Raw genomic sequence first — 21640 nt, 5'->3', positions numbered from 1 at the left:
TTATAAAAAATTTCAAAATGTTCAAAGAGAAATAATTTTTAAATGAAATAAAAGAAAGAAAATTAAATATACAATAAACTTTCCTAATAACACAAATAGTTTGAAGATATAATATATAAACATATATAAGATATAATATGAAAGACTAAACAGATAATATAAAAACTAAACTCACTCATATAAAAAACAAAAATTTAATTCATATAAAATTCCTAATATTATAAATAAATTTTATTGCAAGTATAGTTAGCATATAATTATCTAAATTAATTATTATGAAGTTATATGTAAATAGCGTATATATTAACTTAATAACATTATGTATTATATATTAACAATATAGTTCATCAATAAGATATCAAATTTCGACCTATTTCAATTTATATCAATAATTAAAAATTTAACATTTTTGCGAAGAATTATAAATTAAAAAAAGGAAAAGATAAAAAAACAAAAGAAATGCTATCGAGAGGATTCTTATTTTCAAATGTTACAAAATATAGTCAATACTATTATTTTTATTTATAAAAATGATAATATTTCTCAAACTTTTATAATAAAACTACATAATAGTTTGAAAAATAATAATAATGAAAATAAAATCGAATTCAAATATTTTTTTACAGCTATAATTCCTTTTATATAACCAATATGAATTAATTTTTTCTTATGTATGTCGTACTTTTTTTCTCAAAATTTGTTATACATTAATATGTTACAATTAACAACAAAACATTTTTAAGAAATAACATTTTTCCTTTCTTTGAAATATAAGAAACAAAACAAATTATAATTTGTTTCAAATGTGCAGATGTAATTATTTTTTAAAAATGTATGTTTATAATCCTTACCTCCTTAATTCTTATCATATCAATTTTATCAATCTTTTAAAAGATTGAAATTTTTTTTTTTACCAAGAATTAACTTTGTTATAAAATACCTGAATCATTTACTTTATAAAATATTTGAATCAATTACTTATTTTTTGTAAATGAATAAAATATTTTATATTATATAATACCAATGATTTCTAGCTTGAGGCAATGATTGCATTAGCAATGAATTGAATTAATTAAATAACATGCACAATTACACGTTAAAAAGATAGCACGGTGAGATTCTTTGGAGTTTTCAGTTAACTATCAAGATCATTCATCGAGCATCCTTTGCTGTTAACTTCTCTATTAATTCTTGCAATGGTGCCAATTCTCTTCTTTCTATCAAATTAAATTCCTATAAGAATAGAAAATAAGAAAGTATTAATATTGAAAAAATTATAATAAATAAAATTTGTTTTTTAATTCGTTAAAGTTTAGTTTTAAATTTTTTACTTGAACAAAAAATATAAAATGTTTGAATGATGTATTTAAATGTGCCTCTTCGCCAAGTTGAACGACTTCACTAAAGTGTTGATGATAAATATGAGCATATACTCTGAATAGTCTTTTCAATATTGTTTTAGCAATAGACAAGAAGTTTTTTGGGAAAGGAACGCCTAAAAAATTAAAAATTAATATATTAATATGAAAATATTATATTTAAAATAATATAACTAACCAATTTTTGAAGGAAATAAGGTTTCATCATCTAATTGATCCTGTACCCAAGTCATTAAATAATCAATGTATTTTGGTGCAGAACATTTAATTGGTTTTTTGACAGTATGCCCATCAGCCCAATGGTATTCATATTTTGGTCCTGCAGACATGATGGGGCAACTTTCTTCAGTACAGAATTCTGTGATAGTGCCATATAACATATTGATTTGGTTGAAAAAATCAACAGCTAAAACAATCATTTTTTTTTTTTATAATTTATTGAATATTATAAGTAAAAATATACTACAATATATTAGTAATACATACTATTTACTGCAACCCATTCATTCAAATCTTCACCTTCTGGAAGCATAACTGCAAGTCTTAAATTGCCAGAACCTAAAGTGGCTGCTGCATGCTTCATCAAGTCATATTGATGAGTTCCTTCTGGAATATTTTTCTTTGGCTTGAAGGTTTTTGAAGATCTGCTTCCACTTAAAAAACATGTTTGAATAATAGTTAACTTTTTATATTACAACAAAAAAATAATATTATAATTATAAAATTTTTATTTATATCTATATCTTATATTTCGTTTATATATTTTTTTTACATTATCTTATATTTTATATTTTATATATATATTTGAAATTGAATCATTTTATCATAAATTTTGTACAAATAACTATATGTATTAGAAATAAACAAAGATTAATTCATTAGGAATCAAATGAAATACAAAAACAAAAATTTATGAATAATTAAAATCAATTAGATTAATTAATAAATATAATAAATATATCAATTATAAATAACATTTCTTTAATCGAAACATTCTGAAAGATTCTATTTCCGTGATATAATTCGATATATTTAATATATGATGAATATATGTATAGGACATAAGTGAAAGTAGAGGCGAAAAAGAAGATTGAAAATTTGAAAAAACAGAAAATTTTTTAAAACAAAAATTATAGCATTGTGTTATTTTTATTCATCGATTAGTTGATTAAAATGACAATTTCAAGAATACATTAAAAATCTAAATTAATTAAGAAGATTATTTTCAGAATAACAAGTAGTTCCTATCAATATCTATTCTCATTGTGATCGATTCATGGTAAAAAATTATTAATTTTTTCTTTACTGTCATTTGTCATTCACATGTGAATGAGATTAGCATGATATCGAATAATTAATTAACAAAAGAATATTAAATGCAAAATCCATTTTTTCAGTGCATCATACATCATAATGCAGAATTTCAATAAAATAAAAGCGTATCGCGAAAGAAAATGTCGATTTTCATTGGAAATAGAAAAAAAACTTACAATAGGAAGCTCATTGTGCACTTCTGAATGATCTATCAATTTACGGCTATACGTGTCGTTAATTTTTACAATATATAATATACTTTGAGACTTAACTATGAACGATTCTTTTTAAAATCGATCATACATTCACTTCCACCAGTACAATATAAGTTTTGTCAACTACTTTTTTGACGATCAGCTCACTTTAATCTTTCCACTATTGAACGGGATTTTACTCTTTTAGATTCAGTCACGACCTCTATTCAGACGTGATTGTAGACATATTTTTAATTCATCTGTAACGTTATGATTTATAATATTTAATTGTTCAAAGTTCAATATCAAATATATGATATTGATATTATAAATAATATTTATAATTAATATTTAAAATATATCTAAAATCTAAATATATTATTATAGTATTTATAATACAATTGATATAGTAAATAAAAAATATTTCTTATGTAATAAAACTTAGATGAATTTAAGAACTTCAATATAAATATTAATAATAATTATATTTGTTTTTTATAAATAATATTAAAAGATTTTTTTATATTATTAAATTATATATTTTATTTCAATTTTATTGAAATATAATTCTTTATTTAAATTAATAAAGTATGATTGTTTTATGTAATAATAAGTGTTCATAAAGTAATAATTAGTTATTTATAATAAAATATTAAAAAACATAAAATATTTTTGATTAAAGTATATATTATTTGCAAGATTTAAATTATTAAATTATAAAAAATTATTAATTTTAGTAAACAAAAATTACAAATACTATAATATACTTCATTTACATTTATAAACGAGCCTTAAATATCGTTATGATAAACGCCATTTTGCTGGTAGTTTTATAGAGCGTGGTGTTGGATAAACGTTCGCTGTCAATTAAAATTAATTTGTGATTCTTTTCAATTTATAAACTAGCAAAGTTGTAAGTATAAATATAGTACCTATAATTTATTAAATAAATAAGTTTTATTTGCATAAAAATGAGAAAATATTTTTATATTATAAAAATTTTTTAGTTACGAAGTACTTTTTTTTTAGCTTTTCTTACAAGAAAATTGCAAATGTTGCACTTTTACATATATATATACATATATATATATATATATATATATATAAAATATAAAACCCATACATACACACACACACACACACACATACATCTTTCAATTTAATAAAATATTACGAAATTTTTATTGTAGCATTTTATTTTTATTTTAATATTTTATTGAATATCATTAATTTTTTAAAGTAACTTATTAAAAATTTAATATATGATATTATATATTATATTTAATTTAAATGAAAATTTATATAAAAAAAAATTTTAATATTTGAAGCATTTGAAAAATAAATAAAAATAATAATAATCATCATTTAATTAAATACAATATAAAATTTTATATATAAAAAAAAGAAATCAATATATTTTCATAAGTCATAATACAGTTTATTTTAGACTAAAACCATGTCTAATGGAAGTGGAGATCATGATGACGAAGGTTATGTTGTTAAATTACGTGGACTTCCATGGTCAACTACTGTTGATGAAATCATGAAATTCTTTAGCGATTGTTCTATTACAAATGGTAAAAATGGTGTTCATATGACAATGTCACGAGAAGGACGTCCAAGTGGAGAGGCTTATGTAGAAATGGACACACTTGAAGATATTGAAAAAGCTTGCAAACGAGATAGAGATCACATGGGACATCGTTATATAGAGGGTCTGTTAAAAAAAATTAAAAATTTTTGAAGAAAATAAATAATTAATATATTATATTCTTTCTTTAGTTTTTAAAGCAAAAAGAGGTGAAATGGAGTGGGTAGTTAAAAGAAGTGGTATGAACCTAGAAAATGCTATGGATGATGGTTGTGTGAGATTACGTGGTCTACCATTTGGCTGTTCCAAAGAAGAGATTGCACAATTTTTCTCAGGTATTTTATGTTATATATGTATTTACCTATTTTTTAATAATATATATTTTTGATATTAGATTTGATATTAGATGTTAACATATATTTTGTTAATATATTTTATTTTTTCTTTTTTTAATTAATTTTTTCATTTTCTTATTTAATTTTTGTTGATCAAATAACAATTTTGAATCATAAAGATTAAATGTTTTTGATGATTATAGTACATAATATGTACTATATCATATAATATATATATAATTAAATATCTATCATAATATTAAAATATAGTTTTTTATGTAATGTAATTTAATTTTTGTTGATCAAATAACAATTTTGAATCACAGAGATTAAATACTTTTGATGATTATAATACATAATATTAAATATGTATCAATATTATTATATTAAAATATAGTTTTTTATGTAATATAAAAATAATGTAAAATAATCAGTTTTGAATGGAAATACAAGTAATTTAAAATTAAAAATAAATAACATATGTTTTCTAGAATATGAATGCAAGATTAAAAATGTTGCCAAAATAAATCATATGCTAAAAATTTTTAATATTTTAAAGATCTCATATATAAATTTTTGAAGTTTGTTTTATATTTATCCTAAGCAGTATCTCTGTGTTTTTTAATCATCAGGTAGCCCTAGTTAAGATTTAAGATCAATAAAAATAAAATTTCTATATTTTATGCAATCTTTTATAAAATTAAAAAGAAAAAAATTTCAAAAATTTAATTTCTATATGTTACATATGTAATATATAAAAATATATTCTTTAAATTGTAGAATTTAATTCTTAACTTTGGCATAATTAATATTTCTTTATTATTATTATTATTATTATTATTATTATTATTATTATTATTATTATTATTATTATTATTATTATTGTTATTATTATTATTATTATTTTGTTATTATTATTATTATCATCATCATCATCATCATCATCATTATTATCATTATCATCATTATCATCATCATCATCATCATTATTATCATTATTATCATTATCTTCATCGTCGTCATTATTATTGTTATTATTATTACTACTATTACTATTACTACTACTACTACTACTACTACTACCACTACCACTACCACTACCACTACCACTACCACTACCACTACCACTACCACTACCACTATCACTACCACTACTACTACCACTACCACTATCACTATCACTACCACTATTACTACCACTACCACTACCACTACTATTACTACTATTACTAATATCACTATTATTACTACTATTACTACTATTACTATTACTATTACTACTACTACTACTATTACTATTACTATTACTATTACTATTACTACTACTACTACTACTACTAATACCATTACTATTACTATTACTACCACTACTACTACTATTACTACTACTATTGTTGTTGTTATCATTATTATTAATATTATTATTGTTATTGTTATTGTTATTGTAAAAAATGCATATTTTTAATGCAAGACGTTTTGCACATAATGTGCAAAGGATATTTTAAATTTTGCTTCTGTATAGTATTCTGTATAGGGTTTTAAATAAACTGACAATACTATAATCAATGGGTGTTACGCTACAATGTCGATGTTTGATTATGTGTGGGTCAGGGTTGGAGATATTGCCGAACGGGATTTCACTACCGACAGACTACACGGGCCGCAGTACTGGGGAGGCTTACGTTCAATTTGTTAACAAAGATGTTGCGGAGCGCGCTCTGCAGAAACACAAGGAAAAGATAGGACACAGGTGGGGCACTGACGCTAGCTGGGTTTGGGTATACTTACGACTTTTCAATATCATTTTATGATCGTAGTACATGTAGGTATATAAATTTTGTTAGTAAATAGCGGGAGCGAATTTTTATACAGATGCAGTTTTTTTATTTAATAAACCCTATTTAATAAATGAGCAAATATTTTAATAAAAATAAATTATATTTAAATAAAAATATTTATTGTTATAGTATATAGTTACAAAATGTATTTTAAACACATATTATAAATTACATTCGTTATTTTATTTATATGCTAATATAGAAATTAATCGAATAAGGAAACTGCTTCTCTTTGAACAAAAAAAAAGTTAGTCGTACGTAAGCGAAAGTACTGTTGGCCCAACTAAAACCTATGGGTGGGTGCCGGGCGGGAGGTACCCCCTTACATCACCAAATCCCATGGGAAGTGGGTAGGGCTAACCCAGGATGGGTGGGCGCTACAGAGGTAGTAATCATCGATCTAATTTGGCACAACTGTTCGACAATTGCACAATTGTACGTTTTATGCAAAACAATATAATAATTTAAATTAAAAGGCTTTGCACAATTTTTTTCTAAAAATCACTATGTATAGTTGATTCATATAGCTCTTTAATTGCACGGAAATATTACATTATATTATATAAAATAAAATGCGCTATTTTTAATTATTTTAGCTTTCTAGATTTTTTCTTTTCCTTTCTTTTTTTAATAAAAATATAATATGTATCTGAATATAAAACATTTTATTTTATTTGTATCGCTTCTCGATACTTATTATTTAATCTCTTCTTTCTCTTTTTCTCTTATTGCATAAAGTGCAATTGTAATTGTCATATACCTAAGGATCATCAGCATCTCAATGGATAATGGTGATATCAAAATGCAATGTCACCGAGGGAGGGTATCTACACACAGGTTTAATAAATATGCGGAGGTGTAGTATGAACAGTTAATCCATTACAAAATTTTCAATATGGATTTTTTCCATAAGCCATTTATCATTTTTTTCCTTTTATTTTTAATATTTTTTTAATGTTTAAAACATAAAACATAAATAATTGATTAGTACCGGTATAAAATGGTTTATTTTACATTCGTACCGTTATTTATATCTTCCTTCGTTTAAAAATCTTATGCTCGTTGATATTTTTGCATCAAATTTTCTCTTATTTGAGAAGGCAGCCGACTATACGAACGGCAATAATATTCATATGAAAATAATAATAATTATAATATCAATCTTAACAGATACATCGAAATCTTCCGAAGCAGTTTATCTGAAGTACGTGCTAGTATTGGTCCGAAAATGCGAGGACCAATGGGAGGTTTCAATCAGAGACCTGCTCCTTATGACCGTGGTTCCCGTTTCGGAGGGATGAATCGTTTCAGCAATAATAGTAGAGGTTCTAGAAATAGAGGTATTACCAATTTATTAATTATTTAAAATAAAAAGTAAGAATTATAGTAATGCATATTTAATTAATGTAATTTTAACTTTTAAGTTTAACAATTTTCCTGCTTAGTTAATGCTGAGTTTATTAATTCTTTATATTTTTATAAAAAGAGTTACTATGTTATCTGTTTCTTTAATGTTTATCATTCTCATTTGCAATAGATTTGAATAAAATATAAAATTCCAGAATCTTTATAATTAAATCTAATCTCATCAGATCAACTGATATCAATTAAACAAGCATTACTATATATTAAATTTTTTCTTTATGTATTATCAATATTTGATATTTTAGATTTTGATGGTGGTCCATGGGGAAGCGGTAATAATTTTGATTCACGCGGTGGAAATATGGGAATGAGAGGAGGTTTGGATATGAAAGGTGGAAATTTCAGAGGTAGCGGTGATACATGGGGTGGTAATTCCGGTATTCATAGTATACACATGCGTGGTTTGCCATTTAAAGCTACCGAACAAGATATAGCTGATGTAGGTTTCAAATTGATTAAATCATTAAATACTTCTCTCCCTTTCTCTCTCCCTCCACCCTCTCTCTCTCTCTCTCTCTCAATGATATTTTATTGTATAATTTTAGTTCTTTAGACCTATTGAACCAGTTAATGTACGAATTATTCTTGAAAATGGTGGACGTCCTTCTGGAGAAGCTGATGTGGAATTTGCAACTCATGAAGAGGCTGTTAAAGCCATGTCCAAGGTTAATTAAATTTAATTGTCATTGTAACTTTCAACTACTATCTTAACATTTCTATTATATATTATATTATTATAGGACAAAAGTCATATGTCACATAGATATATTGAATTATTTTTAAATTCAACTGGTGGTTCAAGTGGAATGTCATTAGGTGGCATTGGAAATTTTTGTGGAGGTATGCCTTTTGCTTTTTTATTATTATTTTCTTTTTTCTTTATTTTTTGTGCTTTCATTAGCATACTAATTTTGTATTCCTTTTTAAATTATTTCTTATTTTGCAATTATTTTATGGATATTATTAATATTGATATATAATGTAATTTTATATTTATATTATATGTTAGGTTTAGGTAACAACTTCAGGCCAGGATATTCTCCAAATAGGGGCTTCAGCTCTCAATTAGGAGGAAGTAATTATAACAGTTTTTGAGGCCGGATGTCGCGTTTTCTACGCTATCGACGATAAAACATTTCGTAAATCAAATATTTAATATACTGAATTATAATTACAGTAAAATTTCGTTTTCGCATTCAATCAAGAATTGATTACTATTGTTTCATTATATTTTAAAAATTACATAAGTTTATGTTTTATTTTCTAATATTAATATAATATTACTGGTAATAACATTAGTCAAATATTTTTTTATGGTCAATTTTCATTGATCAGAATTCATTATAATTGTTTCATCTTTTTTTTTCATTTTCATTTATGTTCAATAAAAATATTGAACTTTATATATTATAAATTATAATCTTAAATTGTGTAATTTCTATTTCTATTATAAATTTAAACAATCATAAAAAGTAAATTATATTTTTTAAAATCAGCATAATTTTCTTAAGTCAGAAAAATTCAAGTCAAAAAAATTATTTCATATTTTTTTATTTTTCTTATTGTTATTAATATTGATATTATACTCCAGTTTACATTGTACATTCGCTATTTTATTAAGATCTCACAAAAGTGTTCCAAATTCTAATATTGCAGGATAAGCACATTAATAAATTATATAATAAATAGCTGCATTAAATTATTATTAAAATTAGAAGTAATGTTTACAATCATAAAGATAGATAGTTCATATTGAAATGGAAATGACATTCAACAATTACGATTTATCATATTGTAATATATTTATCTAAATAATAATTCATATTAATAACATAAGTTATATATAGTTTGTGTTAATTCTTTTAAACAAAACTAACTATTACATTATATTTAACTATTCTAAGTGATATGCAAAATATTTCGACTATAAAATTTTTAATAATATTCATATAATATTTTGGAAAAAAAGAAAAAGTATATTTAAAAAATCCAGCAAATATCAAATATTATTGAATTTATTCTATTTTTAGCATTTATGAAAAATATGTTTTTGAATCAATTATACTCATGTTTAATTTTTCTAAAAATATATTAAGTTTAAGTCGAATTTTTCTAAAAAATATATTAAGTTAAAAAGGAGAAAAAATATTATGTGTATATATATATATATATATATATATATATTATTTTTTTCATTAAACAACATTTCATTATAAAGAAAAATATTTCTTATTTTTCTTTATAATGAAAATGTAAACAAAACAAAAAATGATTGTATTTGTTTAAGATCTTATCTTTTGTAAGTGAAAGAAGTTTATATTCCATATAATAATAATAAAGTGTACCCTTACAAATTTATCTTGTGGATGAAATTAATAAGAATAACATATGATTAATATTGACCTGTTTATAAATAATGACCTGTTTTATAAAGCATAATAAATATTATCTTTATAATTGAAGGCTTTCATTTATATCATAATATGATATATTATATATTATCAGTATAATAATGCTTAATAATAAACTTTTTATTAAATTTAAAATATAATTTTTTTTTAAAAGATAAAATTTTTATTTTTTGAATATATAAATTTTTATAGATAAAATATATATCTTTAAATTGTAACTAAATCATAAATAAATAAATAATTTTGCTTATAATCAATATCATAAATATACATATATATAAATGATAAATAGTACAAAGAACTAGTGTATGCATTTAAGATGCGACACCATATCGAGCAATTGGAATTTATTAATGAATATGTAATATGTGTGTATATATGCTAGTAGGGAATATTAAAGTAATTTAGTTTTATGAAACAATTATATTGTCAATTATGAATTATTATGCAGAAAAGAATAATTTATTATAATTAATAAAAATAATTATGTTAATGATAGTTTGAATGCGTGATTTTATAAAGATAACAGCAGATTTTATAAAGATAAGATATAATTCGAGAAATTTAATATTAATTTTTCAATGTAAGTATAAAAAATCATTTACATGTTTCGATACGTAAAATAAATTTTATAGTTCATTTATTTAAATATAAATTCAATATTTTTAATGTTACTAATAAAAGTATTGTAATATAAAAAAATAACATTTTATAATTGTTATTTTAATATCTATATTTGATTTGTATTTATATAAATATCGTCCGTGTTTCTGCATTTCTAATTATTTTATAAAATAAAATTTGTAATATTGCGAAATAAAAATATTATCATATTTTGTATTCATTCAATAAAACTTTTAAAGTCAGGTTAATTAAGAATTATGTCAAGTAACTTATACAAAACTCGTTAAACTACAGAGGGCAGAATTTCACGCTCAAATTTAAAATCAAATATTTGTTCAGCTTTACTTATTGATAAGAAAAGATTAAATTTTTTTATCAACTTTATAACATCAGTAATATTCATTTATAAGTATTTTATCTATTAGAATTGTATACGTGTAAAGTTAACATTTATTAAATTTATTCATTTTTATTTTTATCTAAATAACAAAATTACTAATTTTACTTTAAATTAATAATAAAATTATTAGAATTAGTAGAATAATTATTTAAGATTTTATTTTATATAATTATTTAATTATTATTTAAATAATAATAACATACTATTGAATTAGTTCTTGATAATTTTATAAAATATTATTTAATAATATATAATATAAAATTACAAAATTTTTATTTTGTATTTATTAATTAATTATTTTTTGTTTTTTGAATATTTTATCATTTTTGTTATATGATTTAAGTTTATTTTATTTATTTACATATATTTAATTGATTAATTTAAAACTTTTAAAGCAATAAAATGTGAAGTAGGAAATAACATATAACACAATGGAAAATAAAACAGATATTCTTAATAATCAAAGTGAAGACAATGAGACTCAATATATTAATAGTGAAAGGTATAAATATATAATTTTTTTTATTTTTATTGAAATAGAAAATTAATATTGTTTCATACATTTTTAGATACAATGATACCAATGAAAGACAACATTTTTTGCTTCCTAATACATATTCACATTCGCCAAAAATACCAATAGAATATATTAAAGGAACAAATATAAAACGATACAATCCAGCTTTAAGAAATCTTATACCAATACGTCGCAAAAATAAGTGTGTAATATATATTTAATTTTAAAGTAAAAAAAATTGTTTTTAAATAATAATAAAAAAAAATTGTTTTTTAAAAAATTTTTAAATAATATTTTACTGTATATATTTTAGAAACAAGGAATGTATGCCAGCAGATAATGCTGGTTTGTTTTCATATATTTTTTATACATGGTTAACACCATATATATGGAAAGCATACAAAAATGGTATTGACTTTACGAATATTCCATATATTTCTACTTATGAAAGTTCTAAATATAATACTCATAGGTAACTGCATCAATTTGAATATAATTACAATATAATAATAATATAATATTATATAATATTGATATAATAACAATATAATAATAATAATAATATATAACTTTTTTTTATGATATTTAAAATATATTTTATATTTAGATTAGAAATACTTTGGCAAGAAGAATTAAATAAACATGGTTCATATTTAGCATCATTTCCAAATGTAGCTTGGAAATTTGTGAGAACAAGAATATGTATAGCTGGATTTTTATTAAGTTGTTCTACAATTTGTGGATTTATTAGTTCTGTATGTTTTATAGTTTATAAAATCATTATCATTTCTTTAGTTTTATAAATTTAATTTTATATGTATTGCTATATAAAATTTTATGTTTCTATTATAGATGATATTAATGAAAAAAGTACTAGAATATATTCAATCACCAGAAGAAAATATATGGATAGGTATAAAATGGGCACTGTTATTAACATGTTGTGATTTTTTGCGATTAATATTTTTTAACTGGACTTGGAATACTAATATTAGAACAGCACTAAGATTAAAGAGTGCTTGTACAACTCTTTTATATAAAAAAATTATTAGACTGAATAATCTTGGAAATAAAAGTACAGGAGAAGTAAGATTTCAAATAAGTAATATTATCACATTAGATTTAATTTCACATCTATCAGTGTTTTATAATTTTTTAGATGATTAATTTATTTACAAATGATAGTCAAAGACTTTTTGATGTTGTCATTTATGGACCTATGATATTTAGTGGTCCAATAATTATTATTTGTGGTATAATTTATATACTTTGGGTATTTAGTCCAATAGCTCTTTATGGAATATTTACTTTTCTTGTATTTTATCCTTGCCAGGTGAGAAATTATTGAGAAATATTTCTTTATACAATTTTTTATATTTAAAATTTCAATATTTTCATAATTCTATATTTTTATACTTAAAATTTCACCATATAATATTCCATGTAATATTAATTTTCTTAACAGTATCTTCTATCCCGTGCAGTTGGATATTTTCGTTCGAAGACAGTTATTATTACAGATACACGTGTAAAATTAATGAATGAAATCTTAGAATGTATAAAATTAATTAAAATGTATTCATGGGAGAAATATTTTAGTCATAAACTCCTTGGTATAATTACTATTTTGCTAAATAAAATAAATTATTATGATAGCATTATAATTGTAATTTTCATTATCTTTTTGTATATTAATTAATTTTACAGATATACGAAAGAAAGAGGAATATTGGTTGCATAAAACTGTATATTTCCAAAGTCTTGCTATTTCTTTAACACCAGCTATACCTGCAATATCTGCAATTGTTACATTTCTAGCACATTTATCTTCAGGCAGTAATTTAATTGCTTCTCAGGTATACATTATATTATTTGTATCTGTATACATTATTTTGCAAATTGAAAATGAATATTCATATTATGTAGATTTATATTTATTTAGATTTCTTTGGAGGAATATTAGAATAAGTAATTCCAAATATATAAATCGCTACAATTCAAAAACATTATTAATTAAATAGTAAAAAATAGTATAAAATTCTGCATATTTATGTTTAGCATATTTATGTATTAGTTATGAAACAAATGTTGCATTTAATAAGATGAATATTGCAGGCTTTTCCAATTACAACATTTTTCGGAAATATGTTGAGAATGGCACTCTCTTCCCTTAAGGATTCTACACGACATTTTATCGACGCTCATATTGCTCTTAGAAGAATTAAGGTCTCCCAAAATTTACATTTAAATTATAATTTAATTATAAAATCTCTCACATTTTAAATGTTTAATGGATGAGTATTTTTCATTTATTATTAACAAACAAATTCTCATGTACTTTATATCAAAAAGAATATCTTATATATTTATTAAAGTAATTAAATAAAAAATTGATATAATTGATATAATATATGCGAGAATTTTTTTATTAATAATATTATGTTTATATGTCAATAGTAAATAGTCAAAAGTTTGCTAACATAAAGGGGAAAGTGTGGCACATATATAAATAAATACAAATAATTGCTTTTTCTTTTACTCCTCCTTGTTATATATATATATATATTAGAAAGATAAACAAAGCTATGTATGATTAAAATGCAAATGTTGGGAATAATTTAACATAACATAATAAGTTTGCGGTACTATATAATAAATTCACATATTAAATTATAATATATTACTTTTTCCAGGTATTTCCTTTTGTAACATTGCTCAATTCTCAATTTCGTTCTTCATTTTTATTTCTACAAGTGGCATTAGTTAATATTGCCGAATCAAATATAACATTCAACAGATTGCAGGTGTTTACTTTTGCATTTATCTGTTAATAATAATTACTAATTATATTAATATAAAGATTATAATTGGTTATTTTGCAAATAACATTTACATTACAGAGAAAGTTTAATTCGCTTTCATTGTATAATAGTATATATGTTATAATATATATTATTATATATTATTATATTATATATTATATTATATATATTAATATATATTATAAAAATATATATACATATATATATACTGCTTTGTAGTATAGTTTATTTAATGCTTAATTGATCATTTTATAGATAATGCATTTGAATATTCTGTAATAATTCACTGCACTTTTATGTTATGCATTGCATGTTTTAAATCATAATTTTCACTTTTAAAAACTTTTTATATGATATTTTTATATAATATTATATAGTTTTATATAGTATTATAAATTTAATATTTATTAATTAATAATGAATTATTAATAAATAATGAATTATTAATAAATAATGAATATTGTTATTAAAGTTGATTTGGCTTTGCTTATAATCATTCTATTTTCAAGTTAATCGTGAATAAATATTAAAATTTCGATGATCATTTTCAATAATTAGTGATATTTGTGCAGAATATATTACTTTTAGAAGAGTACACATGCCATATATCAAAACCAATTGTAAAATCACAAGCTGTAGCCATTGCTAACGGTACATTCGTTTACGAAAATTCTACTTTGTGCGCTAAAAAATTAAAAAATATTAGAAAAAAAAAGTAAGTTCTTTGAAATTAATAAATTTTTTACTTCTATTTTTTTATTTTTTTAAATTTTTGTATTTTTTTTCAGAAAAATTGTATCATATTTAAAAAGCAAAGTTGAATTGGAAAAACTTAATGAATTGTCCCAAGAAACTGAATATGTTGAAGTACTTTCAACTATTAAGTTCGGAGTAGCAAAAGGTGGATTAATAGGAATTTGTGGACATGTAGGAAGTGGAAAATCTAGTCTTTTGCTTGCTGCTTTAGGACAATTAAAAATGATAAACGGTTGTATTTTGAGAGAAGGTTCTTGCGCTTATGTTAGTCAACAGGCGTGGATTGTTAATGCAACTTTCAAAGAAAATATATTGTTTGGAAATCAATTTGATGCTAAACGATATTATCAAACATTAACAGTATGCAGTTTAAAAGAAGATTTGAATATGTTACCGGGTGGAGACGAAACTGAGATAGGAGAAAGAGGTATAAATCTTTCAGGAGGACAAAAGCAAAGAATTGCTCTTGCTAGAGCACTTTATGCTAATCGGTATGTTTTTTTTTTTTTTACTGTTAAAACTCTTAATTTCTAAAATATACAATTATATTTTTTAAAAAGATCATTTGTTTTTTTTTTAAGAGATATATATTTTTTGGATGATCCATTAAGTGCAGTAGATACACATGTGGGTTCTTATATTTTTAAAAATTTAATTCTCGGAGCGCTCAAAAATAAATGCGTATTATTTGTAACACATCAAATTCAAGTATATTTTCAATAAATTATATTCTTAAATTCAAATAATTCGTATATATAATTATGCTTAACATTATATTTTACTAATTATAGTTTTTAAAACACTGTGATCAAATACTTGTAATGCATAAAGGAAGAATTGTAGAACAAGGTACACATGATGAATTGATGCAATTAAATAAAGAATATGCTACAATGGTAGATAGTGCATTATTAAAAACGGATATCGATTCAAAATAGTATTTATCTTACAAATAATTTTTAAAAAGCTTTTGAATAATTATAATATTAATAATTATATTCAATTTATTTAGTGAAATTGTGATACCGATTCAAACAAATAAAGATTCTAATAATGATTCAAAGAGACAAATAATAACTTGTAATACAGAAGATAATGATGAATATATTGAAGCATCAACAAAAATACATGAAAAAGGTGTGTATTGAAAAAATTTAAATTATCAATTTAAATTATCAATTATCAATCAATTTGTTACATTTGAGTTTATTATTTATATTATTTATATTATTATTTATATTAGAAGCAATCCTTACTACTCAAGAAAAGATGGGAATGGGTACTGTAAAATCATATATTTATCATATATACATAAAATCTGCGGGTGGTTATCTTATAGCGATTTTGGTATTTTTGACACTCTTTTTAAACATTGGAAGTTTAGCATTTAGTTCTTGGTGGTTAGCTACATGGATTAAAGCTGGTAATGGGGTAAATATTTTCTCTTATTTTAATTGTATATTTTATATTTTTTCTTTTTTTTTTTTTTTCATTAATCTTTCTCATTTAAGAATATTATTGATTCCAATAATAATAAAACTATATCATCAAATAATTTAAATGATAATCCTAATTATTCATATTATCAAAATATTTATATTGGTTGCATTGGAATAATTTTATTAACAAGTTTATTGCGTGGTTTGGTTATTATGTATGCTACAATAAATGCTTCGACGACATTACATAACAAAGTTTTTAAGAAAATAATTAAAACAACAGTAACATTTTTTGAAACAACTCCTATTGGAAGAATACAAAATATTTTTAGTCGAGATATTGATGAAGGTAGGATATATTGTTTTTTGAACTGTAATGCTGTTCACGAACTGTTATGCATCACAAACTATTGTTGTCATGCTGATTGTTTATATATTTTTGCGAGAAATGAACAATTTTTAAAAAATTGTTTGTAAATTATTTGCAAATTATTTGTGAACAATAATGCAAATCTAACATTAAATATCAAAATAATTATATTTCTTAATTACTTTTTTATTGTAGTGGACAATTATATACCAATTTCTGTAGAAAACATGATACAAAATATAATTACTTGCAGTTTTGCAATTGTGTTTATATGTGCAATATTACCCTGGTATTGTTTACCATTAATTATTCTTGCTGCTATTTTTTTTTATATTAGCAGAATCTTTAGGTGAGACATTTTGATATTTTAAAATAAAATTTACAATATTCTTCAATAATATTTTTCATTATATCAAATGTAGCAACAGAAAAATTTTTTCAGAGTAGCAATGAGAGATTTTAAGCGAATGGAAAATATTTCACGATCTCCTGTTTTAAGTTTCATTACCACTACCATTCATGGTCTAAATACTATTCACGCATTCCAAAAGGAAAAAGCATTTGTAAACAAGTATATTTCTTAAAATGATATATTACTGTACATTATTATAAAGTATTTCAATAACAATATTACAAAACAATATTTTATTATTGTTTATAATATGTGAAAATAGTCAAGGAATACATTTTTTGAAAAAACATATTATGATGAGAATCATTTTTTTTTTTTGAAGATATTTTTTGAGATTTTAAAATCATTAATATTTTTTATAGTACAATCATTAATATTTTTTTATGTTTAGTAAAATTTTTTCAATATAAAAAAAAAGATGTTTCAAAAAAAATTCTTTTTTGAATTGGTTACAAATTGCAAGACTTAAAATTTAAAAAAAAAAAATTTATTTCTATAAAATATGAAAATCATCTTAATTTTTTTTAAATAATATGATGTATTTTTGATTTCAAAATATTGTTGCTGATATCAAAACTTATCTATAATAGTATCTATAATACTAATTTTAAGTTTATAAATCTTAAATTTATTGATACATAGGAACATTAAAATATGAAAGTTGATTTAATAAAATGTTAGATCAGATATTTTTAGATAATATTTGTGCCATTAACAAATTGCAATAATAAAAATTATCAAATTATTTGATTGATAAATTGATACATATATCATGTTATCATTAAATAGATCATGTTGCTGGTCACCAAACTTATCTCCATTAAATTTTTCTTATGAAAATGTTTATAGTTATTTATTTATTATTTATTTATGAGAAACCCACAAACTGTATACAAGATCTTCAATCATGTTAAATTATTATTACATTAAATTATTATATGTATGTAGAAAAGTATATTTACAAAGTTTATTTGTTGCTACACATTAAAATTTATTCAAAAGAAAACTATCGAAAAATAGACACATTTAAAGATTTATTATAAATATAAATACATAAACAAAAAATTTAGTGTATAATTTCACATAAAAAAGATAAAACGATTCTCATCTTCTATTAAATAAAAAATACTTTAGTAATTTTTATTATTGCAATTTATTGAAAATACAAACATTATTGTAAACATGTGATATAACACCCTATTAAATCAAATTTCATAAGAATCATGCTAATATCCTAGAAATCAATGAATTTCAAATTTATGAAGCTCAAAATCAAAAAATTATAATATTATACATTGTTGAATTTGATATTAGTCAACACTATAATACTATAAAATAAAAAATACATTATATATTTAAAAAAAATCAAAATAACTTTATAGAAAAAATTTATAGAAAATAATTTATAGAAAAAAACATTTTCTGGAAATAATTTGCAATTTGTATTGATTTAAATCAAATTTTATTTGAAAATTTTGTCTTATATTTTTGGAGATTTTTAAAAAATCATGTTTGCTGGATGCTAATAATAGGATGAAATATTACAAAAAGATAATTTACAATTAAATTATAAATTATAATAATAAATATTCAATGAAAAATGAATGAAAATAATTTTGAACATTTATTACAATAAATTTTCCTTTATTAATTTCAAAATTATTTTATTGTAGCTTAAGGTGAATCAGATTTATTTTTATGAAAAAAATTTTTGATGATTTTAAAGTATCAAAAAATATAATGTTGAAAAATTATTTATGTATTTTTTTGAATTATACCATAATATGTATTTTTTTGAATTAAATAATTTTTTAAGTATTTAACTAAGATATTATTTTGTAATAGAATTATTGAAGATATCTTGTATAATATTATTATTATAATTAATATAATTATAATTATTATTATTATAATAAATTAATTATTATATTTTAGATTCGAGGAATTATTTGACTTAAACAATTTGTGCCTTTATTTATGTCAATCTATTATGAGATGGTCTGCTGTAAGACTTGATATTTTGGCAATTGCTTCTTCTTCTATTACTACTTTTCTTGTAATTGCACTTAAAAACCAAATATCTCCAGCCCTTGCTGGTTTAGCAATGGCATATGCTATGCAAATGACTGGCATTTTTCAATACACTGTAAGATTAATGGCGGAAATAGAAACTCGTTTTATAAGTGTTGAAAGAATAAGCTATTACTTGAAGGTAAATAAAATGATTACATACATGTATATTTGTTATAACTGATAATTAAATCATATATATGTATATATGTATATAACATATTATAGACTTTACAAAAAGAAGAAATTTCTGAGCAACATCTCATAGATCTTCCAGATCAATGGCCTATTGATGGAGAATTAGAATTTTGTAAAGTCGAATTAAAATACAGAAAAGGTTTACCACCTGCATTAAATAATATTTCATTTATTATTAAACCTGGTGAACATATAGGTAGTAATAAGTTGATAAAATTTACACAAAATTATATGATTTTTTTTTAATGATATAATGAATTTTAGGTATTGTAGGACGAACAGGAGCAGGAAAAAGTTCTTTAATCATTGCTTTATTTCGATTAATTGAAATTTCTGCTGGAAAAATTAAAATTGATGGTATAGATATAGCAAAAATAAAATTAAAGTTATTAAGAACTAAATTATCTATAATTCCTCAGGATCCTGTCTTATTTAATGGAACTATACGGTATATATATAAATATATAAATTAAAAAACAAATATATTAAAAATTTATTTATTTTTAATATTTATAATTATATTATAGATCAAATTTAGATCCTTTTAAACAATTTAGTGATTCTGAAATCTGGAGTGTTTTAGAAAAAACTCAATTGAAAGAAAAAGTACAAGTTATGCCTGGTCAACTGGATGCACCTATTGAAGTTGAAGGAAAAAATTTAAGTGTAGGCGAGCGACAATTATTTTGTCTATCAAGAGCACTTTTGCGTAGTGCCAAAGTATGATATTAATAATAATTCTTTGTATTAATTAATAATAAACTTATTTAATTTAATAATCTATTATTCGATTAGATATTAATATTAGATGAAGCAACAGCTGCTGTTGATCCAGAAACTGAAATTGCTGTACAAAATACAATTCAAAATGAATTTTCAAATACTACAATATTAACCATAGCTCATCGTTTGAAGACTGTTATTTCATGTGATCGCATTATTGTTATGAAGAATGGACAAATAATTGAATTTGATGCACCATCTGTACTTTTATCCAATTCAAACTCTGAATTCTCAAAAATGATGACTTCAGCAGAAAAGAACATAAAAGAAATATAATCAATATATCATTAACAATAGTATTATATTTAATAAGTAAAAACATTAACAAATTAAGAAAATAAAAATATTTTATATATATATTATATGTTATACTAATTCAATATATTAAATAGAATTTTTTTGAAATATAAATATTATATTTATTAATATGTAATGGCTATTTTTATTCAAATATTTTAACATTAAAACAACCAAACCCATTAAAGTGATAGATTTCATATTTTTTATTTTACGATTATTTACATTTTTAGCAAAATTAATATTGTTTTTTGAAATAAAAATATTAGAAATTAGATATTAATATTAATATTAGAAATAATATATATCTACTTATTTTTATGAATTTTTTTTTATTATTTCATTATTTCATTAATTAGAATCATTTATTAGTATGTATAATAGATATTTACTAATTAGTAGTTCTAATATTGAAATAATATACATTATTTCAATATTATGTCTCGAAATAAAAATTTTGTGAAA

The 21640-nt window shown here is 21.7% G+C and overlaps 3 protein-coding genes across 9 annotated transcripts; 2 read left to right on the top strand and 1 right to left on the bottom strand.

Annotated features, from left to right (window-relative positions):
- Positions 1–780: 780 nt before the first annotated feature.
- Positions 781–3085, bottom strand: LOC122711425 (MOB kinase activator-like 1). The gene is made up of 5 exons (XM_043930236.1): positions 2870–3085; positions 1866–2032; positions 1558–1785; positions 1332–1495; positions 781–1233 (listed from the first exon to the last, which is right to left on the bottom strand). Exons 1-5 carry the CDS (start codon positions 2881–2883, stop codon positions 1153–1155), a joined length of 654 nt encoding a protein of 217 aa, XP_043786171.1. The 5' UTR covers positions 2884–3085; the 3' UTR covers positions 781–1152.
- Positions 3086–3682: 597 nt separating this feature from the next.
- On the top strand, positions 3683–9393 carry LOC122720457 (heterogeneous nuclear ribonucleoprotein H2-like). 2 transcript variants are annotated; one of them, XM_043947241.1, is made up of 9 exons: positions 3683–3800; positions 4325–4602; positions 4670–4813; positions 6425–6563; positions 7822–7991; positions 8322–8515; positions 8622–8741; positions 8817–8916; positions 9086–9393. In XM_043947241.1, exons 2-9 carry the CDS (start codon positions 4344–4346, stop codon positions 9169–9171), a joined length of 1212 nt encoding a protein of 403 aa, XP_043803176.1. In that variant the 5' UTR covers positions 3683–3800; positions 4325–4343; the 3' UTR covers positions 9172–9393. The 2 variants fall into 2 exon arrangements, with proteins under 2 accessions (XP_043803176.1, XP_043803256.1); XM_043947321.1 differs by having other exon boundaries at positions 3700–3800; positions 4335–4602.
- Positions 9394–11004: 1611 nt separating this feature from the next.
- LOC122715980 (multidrug resistance-associated protein 5-like) lies at positions 11005–21226 on the top strand. 6 transcript variants are annotated; one of them, XM_043938754.1, is made up of 25 exons: positions 11005–11070; positions 11907–12013; positions 12081–12230; positions 12342–12500; positions 12636–12783; positions 12881–13114; positions 13188–13361; positions 13494–13641; positions 13736–13884; positions 14144–14254; positions 14722–14832; positions 15423–15565; positions 15639–16097; positions 16188–16314; positions 16398–16543; positions 16619–16743; positions 16850–17037; positions 17118–17394; positions 17611–17764; positions 17858–17986; positions 19763–20039; positions 20126–20291; positions 20360–20543; positions 20623–20815; positions 20891–21226. In XM_043938754.1, the coding sequence occupies exons 2-25, from the start codon at positions 11943–11945 to the stop codon at positions 21152–21154; spliced, it is 4287 nt and encodes a 1428-aa protein (XP_043794689.1). In that variant the 5' UTR covers positions 11005–11070; positions 11907–11942; the 3' UTR covers positions 21155–21226. The 6 variants fall into 6 exon arrangements, with proteins under 6 accessions (XP_043794689.1, XP_043794777.1, XP_043794605.1 ...); XM_043938842.1 differs by lacking the exon at positions 11005–11070 and having other exon boundaries at positions 11795–12013; positions 16853–17037; XM_043938670.1 differs by lacking the exon at positions 11005–11070 and having other exon boundaries at positions 11796–12013.
- Positions 21227–21640: the final 414 nt, after the last annotated feature.

The sequence above is a fragment of the Apis laboriosa genome, unplaced genomic scaffold (genome assembly GCF_014066325.1).
Source record: "Apis laboriosa isolate Shangri-la unplaced genomic scaffold, ASM1406632v1 scaffold104_cov149, whole genome shotgun sequence".
NCBI lineage: Eukaryota > Metazoa > Arthropoda > Insecta > Hymenoptera > Apidae > Apis > Apis laboriosa.
The sequence above is the reverse complement of the archived record's forward strand: the minus strand, read 5'-3'. Positions and strand labels throughout refer to the sequence as shown.